This window comes from Erythrolamprus reginae, chromosome 6 (assembly GCF_031021105.1).
Source record: "Erythrolamprus reginae isolate rEryReg1 chromosome 6, rEryReg1.hap1, whole genome shotgun sequence".
In the NCBI taxonomy this organism is placed as follows: Eukaryota; Metazoa; Chordata; class Lepidosauria; order Squamata; family Dipsadidae; genus Erythrolamprus; species Erythrolamprus reginae.
In genome coordinates this window covers 61,165,739-61,175,543 of record NC_091955.1, presented here as the reverse complement: position 1 = coordinate 61,175,543, position 9,805 = coordinate 61,165,739, and the positions used below count along the sequence as shown (strand labels likewise).

Genomic DNA, 9,805 nt, shown 5'->3' with positions numbered 1-9,805 from the left:
TTTGCTCAACAGCCTCATCTGGCATTAAGGATCCTGTGTTTCTGTATGAACAATTGCCTTTGTGTATCTATTTGGAGTTCCAGTGTTTTCCTGATCTGTAAGGACATTTTCTGTTGGCTTCTTTTCTCTTTACCATTATAAAACTGTGTTTGGATTCAACCGGTGTGTCTGGCTTATCTTTTGGGTTGGTCATAGCTTCCAGAGTGACCCAGACAGAACACATGGTCAGGTGTCCCATGGGGAAATTAAAATGGGTCCCAAACTAAGTGCCGGATACAGCCCATGGAGGCCATTTATCTATCCCCCCCGCCAGCCACCTCCATCCGAACATAAACATTCCCCTCACAATCCTTCCAGCTATCAGCGACAGAAAGAGTGGAGGCACAGGGAACGCTCACTGACCAATCACCTTCTAGGATTCATCCCGACCACTAGCGATGAACCAATAGCAGGCCGCCTCTCATCCACACCCAGGAAGGTCCCCGCTTGGGTGGCCGCACACTTGTCATTGTGTGGCCGCGGCGAGTAGTTGAAGCTGCTATTCCTCCCCATGGTCCCAATTTCTAATCCTGGTCAGGACTGGAGGTAAATGTTGCCACCACTAGATGAAGCCTCAGCCTCAGCTGGCTATGTCTATCCTGATGGTGTATATAGATATTTGACCTTTTTCTTTTTATAAGAGGCCCCCGCAGAGGGTGATATATTATGTACTGCGTTAGAGTGTCATTTTGGTTGGTGGTGTGCCCCAGGATTTTGTAAATGTAAAAAATGTGCCGCAGCTCAAAAAAGTTTGAAAATCACTGGTTTATACAAATGGCTCATCTTGTCAGTACTGGTGAGAGCATTCTTAGTGGTTCCTTGATCTGTTGTTTATTGCTTGACTGAATTGATAGTTCCTTGACTGGAGTATAAAGTAGAAATGTTAAATATTAAATGTCCAGTTAGCTTATCAGAGAATTAAAATTCATAATCTCCTGGTTTCTAGTCTACTACCTTTGCCACTACACCAAAATAGCTCCCATTTTATTAGTTTGTTTCTAGCCTTTATAATTTTTATAAATAACTCAAGGTAGTGAGCATACAAATCTGATAAATAAATAAATACCTAATACTTCTATGCCCTCTTTTTTTGTCCATAACAGCAATCCTACGAGGTGAGTTGGGCTGAGAGAGAGTGACTGACCCAAGGAAACCAAGCCAGCTTTCATGCATGCTTTAGTAAAAATCTATAAAAGCCACTCTCAGATCAAAGCACTTTTATTCTAATATGCGTGTTTATTGTACATACTTACAATGCACATGTAATTTGCCGAAGGATTTATGAAACTGATAGACGTAGCAATCACAAGTTGTTATAGATCTGAATGTGACTTTTACAAATGTTTGTTTTAACTGCCTTATTTACATGCCTCCTTTACTCTTAACTGTTAGCATACAGCATGGAAAAAGAGGAATAGAATGTTACGTGAGAGCTAATTTGCATACTGGTATGTGGTCAGTTTTGGCAGTTGGGAGAGAGAATTCTATTGATTCGTATGCTGACTGGTGGTGAATCTGCATCATAGAGAGCAGATGTAGAGAGAAATATAGTTCCTCTGTCAAGTTGTCATTTGTGAAAACAAAAAACCAGTTCAAAGAGAAAAAACAAATAAAACACATAAGTTTATATTGGAGTCACTGAATTTATGTACCTAATATACATTGTAGCACAATTCTGCCTTGAAGATACTCCCCTGGGTGAAGTGAAGAATATCACTTGAAAACATAAATCTCATAGAAAGCCAACCTTGACTCTCAGAAAAAAACACATCTGAGATTTTAGTCTCTTATTTTTGTTCTTTATTATCTAAGTAGAGATTCTACTATAGCACTTTTTAAAAAGATTAGCAACATTACTTATACATTACTTATACACTATGTTTTATTCATTTAACAATAATAATAATAATTATTATTATTATTATTATTTATTAGACTTGTATGCCACCCCTCTCCGAAGTCTCAAGACAGCTCACAACAGCAATAAAACAGTACAATACAAATCTAATAGTTAAAACTATGACTAAAAACCTGCTATCTTAAAAAATAAGACATACTTCATGTATTATTATATATGTATATGAAATATACACACACACAGGGGTGGGCTATTGCCCGGATTGGGGGGGGGGGATGCAATGTGGTAGCGAAAATGGAGCTCCACCCCAGAGCACCCAATTTGCACTGAAAGTTGTTGAAAGAAAATGCAGAGCGTCCTGCATAAGCGGGAGTAAAAATTTTGGTAGCCCTTCACTACACATACACACACACACCAGTTCTCTACTTCCAAATTCATATCTCTCATGTGACCAGGAAATATGCTGTGCAAAGAGTTCACGTAGGTAAACGTATCAGGAAGTGTATCCATAGCATGAATACTTTCCCAGTTAATGGTGGGGGTAGGGGAGAACCCATCCTAGCTACGTGCATGACCCCTGAAGAACTATGACGTACCTGCATCATCAGTTGCTGGTATCTCGCAGTGCCATATCCTCTTCTTGTATAAGAGCAGGAAATGTGTTAAGAAATCCAAACAAACTTATAGTGTGTAACTTTTTTAAAGTCCAAGTTTCACAGTCGCTGTACAGTCACAATAATTGACAACAAATAATATTGTCAACAATTTATCAGTTATAAATATGAAAGATTTATTTTTGCCATGTTTCTGCAACACTTGCCAGATAACAATATTTGCAAACAAAAAAACAAAAATTGAAGTCGTAACATATACAGTGACTAAACATCTACCAACCATTCATGGATTTTCATTACTCAAAAGAAGACCCAGTTTTTCCCCATTATTTTCCATTTTCCTTAATGAATCTTTCTACTTACATAATCTTTCTGATTTCTCTGTTCATTCTTGGTCAACTTTTTTTTTCACATACAATTCACATACAAAAATACGCAATATCCACCTTTGAGTTTTTCTTCCTTATGCTGGATTAGGTCTCCAATAAATTTGCATTAGTCCTGTTTTAGGCATTTCTACATGGCAGCATAAATCGATTGTCATTTTTTTTTAAAAAAAAGTTTATTTTTCTCCACCTTAAAAACATACATAACAACACATATACCTTCAATAACCAACCATATGTTTGTAGTGTCTCTTACAGAAAAATAATAGAATATCTTAAATATCTTAAATCACATTTCAAATTTCCATTTATTCAGTCTGTCTAAAAAGGAACAAAAATATAACTCTGATAGCTAACTTTAATTTAATAAACAACAGACTAAAGCAATTGTCATATTATCTCCCCCTTTGTATAAGTTTAGAATCTCTTATGTATGTCAACAATACATAGGAACATGCAATACTGGTTTTTAAATGTCCTATAGGGCTACGAGATCTGGACTTCAAGCATTTAGACAGCAGCAAACAAGTGCAAACAGCATTAGCTCTGCTTTTATCTAGTAGCCATGCTGATTTTTGCAACTTAGATCCATTAGCCCAGGAGCTTACAGGTCACAATGTTCTTGATCTGAATTTCAGCTACAGTACTGTATCAATATCAGAAGCTTCTGTTTAATATGTGGCAAACTATTACTTGCTTGAATTGCAGATAGACCATTGTTTGGGATCTCACTTGGTTAGGGAGTCTGGTTCCAAATTTATTACATTCCAGGGAATAATTTCTAGTAGCACATGAAAAAGTTTACAGAACTTACATTCATTTGCAGGGATATGAGTGGGGCAGAAGGGGGTTGTATTACTATGAGATTTGGGCTGCAGATCTTCAGAAAAAACTATCTGGTGTCCAGATTTGGGAGCTCTATTACTAAGAAATTATTTTTGTGAATATGTATAGATGTGCAAAGAAGTTGTCTAACGTGCACAAATCAATTCCAAGTAATTCTTAGTTTTTCCATCAAAACATCTGAATCATAATTGTTTGTATGTTAAATGAATTTCAAATATAATAAGATGATGGAATGTTACAGTATCCAATTACAAAGCAACAACTCAGCTCTTCTGTTATCTTTTGATCCCAGCATGTCTTATCCTGTGTGAAAGAAATGGAAAAAAGAAAAAAAAAAGCTTGGCTAAGTAGCTTTTCCATTCTGAAAAAGTCTTTGAGGAAAGCTTCCCACCATCTTTGGTTTAGTTTTGTTTTCCTTCCTAGCCTTGTATTCAACAATATTTTGAAGATACAAAACTGGCAATTTTTGCATCTATTCTTTACAGTGAAGTTAATGAACACAAAACAGTTTTTATCAAAAGATTCAATCTGCAAAGGCTTTTTTAAAAAAATATTATTTTTGCACATTCTAGTAAAATGTTTCAGAATATAAATGCATAGGGAGGTGATATCTTAAAAAGAATTCTTCAAATGAAATTTTAACAGATTTTTTTTTTTAAATCTTGCTTTGTTATCTAGTTTTTATCTGGCTTCTTTATCATGTCTTTTGAATTAAAATATTGGCAAGGAGAATGACTTCAAGCAATTTAAACTTGCCTTCGATACAGTGAAGAATATCTTTATCTTGTGTTGACAGTGTTCTTATTCTTTTAAACCAAGAGTCCAATAATACTGGTCTGTATAAATAAATATAAAACTACATGATATTCTTGCATATGTGGAAAAGAGTACATGAAAGATAGCTATGACAAATAAGACAAAAATTATTCAGGTTTAACCCTATTGGTAGGGTAAATTTCCATTATCTGTGAGAACGTCATAAGGAAAAGTTCAGAAATATTTAGGCTTTGCTTATCTGTCTGATTCTCATAGTTCAACAGGTTTGAACATGCCAAATATTTTTGTCTATGTTGGCATATTCCACCATGACCTTTTGAGCATTCAAATACAATTACCGTCAGAGCTTTGAAAATTATTCCCGCCTATTTCTTCCTACTATTGTGAAACGTTAATTGAAATTGCATGTGTTAAGGAAACTTCAGCTTACTGTGCTATCATTCAGTCAGACATTTAGAAAACTTTTCCTGCCTAGAAAAACTAAATACAGTGCTTTGTGACAAACAGCTTCCTTTGAAATGTCCTGAAAGTAGACACTGATCCAATCATGATTTCTGCATGTTAAGTTGATCAGCAAGAACAAAAATCAAAGTAGAAGGGTGCAGATAATTGCAAATCGTAGGAAATGCATAGAGAAAATTCCTGGGTACATAAAATCCTAATTTAAATTACAGTACCAGTATTCAGCATTTTTATGCCCAGGTTTCATTTTTTTCAAGACGACTTGCAGAGTCATTCTGACCATTGACCCCCACATCAACATACTAATCCTTTTGTCCTCCAGAAACATGCTTTCCTGCTTTCTAAAAGCTTGCAGATTTCATCCATGTGTCTTGCACAGGCTTCTAGGTTTTCAGACAGTTTCAGGATTTTTGCCTTAAATAGGATATGGCTCATTTTTATCACCTCTCCTGTGTGCTCAGGCAGCAGAAAGCCCTGAGGACCACAGAACACCAGGAAGCAGGCAGAATTATATAGAGCAACGGAAGCATTTTTTTCAGTCTGCAGTAAGAAAGGGTCGGTGGGATTCCAACTGCGATGCAGGAACTCCAAGCAATTCATCGTTTCTTTCATCTGATTGTGACAGGCCAGTGCAATCTTTTTTACTCTCTTCACCTCCTTGGAGTTGCAGAGCACTAAAGAAAGGTCTGAAGTCATGGAAACAGCCCCTCCTGCAGCCGCCACTCCTAAACCCACCCCAGAAGCCAAGAGGGAGGCTCCTAGAGTTGCAGGGCTCAAAGACAGCCCCACTATGGCCATAATCGCTCCTGCTGCGCTTAAAGAATTTCCCATTAGATGGGCAATGAAAGAACCTCTGTTCAATTTATTGAGTTTCTGTAATATCTCTTGGAGTTTCTTGATGTGGTTGCATAGCCGGCTTTGCTGGTCAAGCAGTGTGTTGTAGAAATGGCATGTAGGATCGAAACTGAAGGGGAAAATACCATACTCCATAATCTTCATGGAAGAGAAGGGAAAAATAAAAGAAGGTCACTAAGAAAGGCAATCTCACACATTGACCAAGAGACATGCAGGTGTATCTGGAATCCTAAACAAAGTTTGCCCTGCCCAGGAATTCTGAGAGTTGCCATTCTAATATATCTAGAGGGCACCAATTTGGCAATTTGCTTTCAATCAATTTTATAAAACCGAACCCCTTTCTTCTATTTTAATGTGATATTTAAGCCATTTCCCCTTAACTCCTGATTGCTCCAAGACTTTTTGTTCCTTGTGGTATCACCACTCTAAAAATAATTCCTAAAATCTTGGGGAGCCTTCCCATGAAAATTTTCATAGACTTTTTTTTTTTGCAGCATCCTTTGAGGATGTAGCTATAAAACTGCACTCTCTTGTAAATCACCAGAAAGAAGTATATATCCCTAAGTGGAAATAAACATGATCTATTTTAGACTTCAGCTTGCTAAAGTCATACTGTATGACTTTTCCCCAGTATTGAAAATACTTCATCCGTCTTTGATTCAGCAGAAATCATACAGAAATCAAATTTGATAGCCCCAGTATCAACCTCTATGCTATCTTTATTTACCTGTCTTTCAGTCTCTGCCACTCTCCTCCCATCTCAAAGATAATAGATGAAGAAGTTTAACCATTCATGATAACTGAGATTGCCCTTGGACAATATTAGAAAAAAAGAGTTGGGAATATATTTTAACAATAGTATAGCTAAGATTGTCTTAAAACTGTCTCACTCCTAGGCTAAAAACTAAATGAAAGTGGTATTATGAGGATCCAGCACAAGTGCAAAGAAAGAAATGTGAAAGGTAAGTGCCTTAATGTGGCGTTGAATAGAATTGATCTTTTCATAAAAATCTTTGGGTTTTTCAGTCTTGGGACACAGCAAAATCATAAATTAGATGATTGAAATCTGATTTTAAGAAATGGCTTCAGGATACAAGTTTAATTTTGAAAAGTTTGTTTAAAACTGAGAAGGTGATAGAGTATGTCTCCATCTCAGTTAGATTTAATGATAAGTCTAAGGACTGGATTATTTTTTATTATAATTATATATGATATATTTTTATATATATAATATATATATATGGGGGGGGGGTATGTCGGATCACCCTGGTATATTGAAGGAACGTCACAGCTCCTTTTTGCCTCTAGGCCCAACCCAGGGTCATTTCAAGGCAGTTAATTTATTCATAGCCGAGAACTATATTCTGTATGTATCACATGATTTTGCTGAAATTTTAAAATTAAGGGAGACTAGGATGGCACCATTTCGGCCTTGTTCTGGCCTCATCAGCTAGCCACACCCTTACCAACAATTTTATATTAAAAAAAACTTCTTCCCCTTTCCTTCCCAGTCCAAGAGAGTAAAGTGCAACCCAAGACACCATTACATTGCAGAAGATTTGATGGATACATTTGAATGGCAATTTAAAAGAAAGTAGTATAATAATGGAAGCCAATTTAGCAGCGGTCAAGACACAAGGCTAAAAACTGGAGAACTGTGAATTCTAGTCCTGTCTTAGGCATGAAGCTAGCAGAGTGAGCTTGGGTCATTCACTTTTTTCAACCCTAGAAAGAAAGAGATGGCACTTTCAAAAATCTGGCCAAGGAAACTGCAAAAATTAATTCAGGCAGTCACCATGAGTCAACATAACCAGAAAGCGCAAAAGGAATAACTGTCTTAAGTGGGTTAGTTAGCATTCTTTTTAGGCAAAGTAAATTATTTCATAGAAAAGCAAGGATAAAAGTATCTTCAGTGAAATGTTCAAAAAGTTTTTGAAGATTGAAAAAGTAATAATTCCACCTACCGTCGTTTTCTCTCAGATTGGTATGAATAATTCCCAAGCTGTTTTGAGAGCAGCTTTATTTATACTTTCCACAACTCCCCCCCTTTTGTTCCAGTGGGATTGCTTTGCATCAGACCAGAAATATGTCATTTCCTGGCACCCCTTCACACCAGCCTTTCCCTGGAGACTTCAGAAGGATATGACACTGAACAATGGCTATGGAGACAAGTGCCGCTCCTCTTTGATTCAGGAAACCATCTTTAAACTCGGTGTTCACACACACTCCCAAATATACACACTACCGTTCCTGACTCTAATCAAATGTGGTCATTTCCCAAAGGGAGAACTCTAACCTTCCTCTTCTTGAAATAACTGGTGACATCATTCTTTCATTTTATGGGACTCTGTGCCTTCCAAGGCAGGTGACCGAGTTGGTAGAATATTTTCAGAAAATACAGAATGATGTCATCCCGTCTTCCAGATTACTTAAATTCTGTTGCTTTGATAAAGGGAAAAACGTGTCATGGGAATACTACTTTTGATTGCCTGGGATACACCAGGCCCAGAGTTATCCAGCTTTCAAAAATGCATAGAGGCACCTATTGTATCCACTCTTGAAAATTTTCAAAAAGCCTTAGCCAACTTTCCCCATCAAAGGAGCAGACTTACTGGCCTTGAGAGAAGAGGATTCATTCATGTATTGTTAATTATATAAAACATTCTTGGAGATTGCCTAGGCCAGTGTTTCCCAACCTTGGGCACTTGAAGATATTTGGACTTCAACTCCCAGAATTCCCCAGCCAGCAAATGCTGGCTGGGGAATTCTGGGAGCTGAAGTCAAAATATCTTCAAGTGGCCAAGGTTGGGAAACACTGGCCTAGACACTTCTCTGCAATTTTGTTGGCGAGATTTTTCAGAAGAGATTCCTAGGGCTGAGAGAAAGCGGTCCAAAGTTACAAGAATGGTGGAAGGTCTTAAGCATAAAACGTATCAGGAAAGACTTAATGAACTCAATCTGTATAGTCTGGAGGACAGAAGGAAAAGGGGGGACATGATCGAAACATTTAAATATGTTAAAGGGTTAAATAAGGTCCAGGAGGGAAGTGAACACAAGAACAAGGGGACACAATCTGAAGTTAGTTGGGTGAAAGATCAAAAGCAACATGACAAAATATTATTTTACTGAAAGAGTAGTAGATCCTTGGAACAAACTTCCAGCAGACGTGGTTGGTAAATCCACAGTAACTGAATTTAAACATGCCTGGGATAAACATATATCCATCCTAAGATAAAATACAGAAAATATTATAAGGGCAGACTAGATGGACCATGAGGTCTTTTTCTGCCGTCAGACTTCTATGTTTCTATGTTTCAAAGACCACCCAGTTGGCTTTGTGCTCCAGTTAGGATTAGAATTCAGGGTCCCCCAGATTCTCACCTGATGCCTTAAACACTACATCAAACTGGCTCTAATTAAAATACAGAAAAGAAAACTGCAAGAATGAGCAACGTTTAGCGGAGGAAAGCAAGAAATAGATCTGCATTGGGACCACTGCTTGTTAATGTTCAGAACGGACCTTGGCTTAAGGATAGGCAATGAGCTGGCTAATTTAGTGGATTATAACCAACATTTCAGTGTTCTGAAAACCAAGAAGGGGTATAATGGTATTTGGGGATGACCTTGGGAGACAGAAGGAAGAGCTGAAGATTGGATGATCATCAAGAACAGATAATTATTATTATTATTAAATGTAGTCCAGCTGCTAGGTGCCTGAAGCACAGTCACAGGACAGGGGGTGGTAGATAATCAGAACCTTTGGAGAGGCTCTGTCATAACTTCAAACAATTGGTAAGTGACTGATTATGTCACTTACCAATTGTTTGAAGTTATGACAGAGCCTCTCCAAAGGTTCTGATTATCTACCACCCCCTGTCCTGTGACTGTGCTTCAGGCACCTAGCAGCTGGACTACATTTAATAATAATAATAATAATAATAATAATAATAATAATAATAATAATAATA

At 37.3% G+C, this 9,805-nt stretch overlaps 2 protein-coding genes across 2 annotated transcripts in view; both read right to left on the bottom strand.

Moving 5' to 3' along the window:
• The window catches only part of LOC139169584 (retinoic acid-induced protein 3-like), a 168,900-nt gene that overhangs the window by 77,171 nt on the left and 81,924 nt on the right, over positions 1-9,805 (bottom strand). The gene's annotated exons all lie outside the window — the stretch shown is intronic.
• APOLD1 (apolipoprotein L domain containing 1) lies at positions 2,669-5,981 on the bottom strand. The gene has a single exon (XM_070754803.1). The coding sequence runs from the start codon at positions 5,979-5,981 to the stop codon at positions 5,277-5,279; it is 705 nt and encodes a 234-aa protein (XP_070610904.1). The 3' UTR covers positions 2,669-5,276.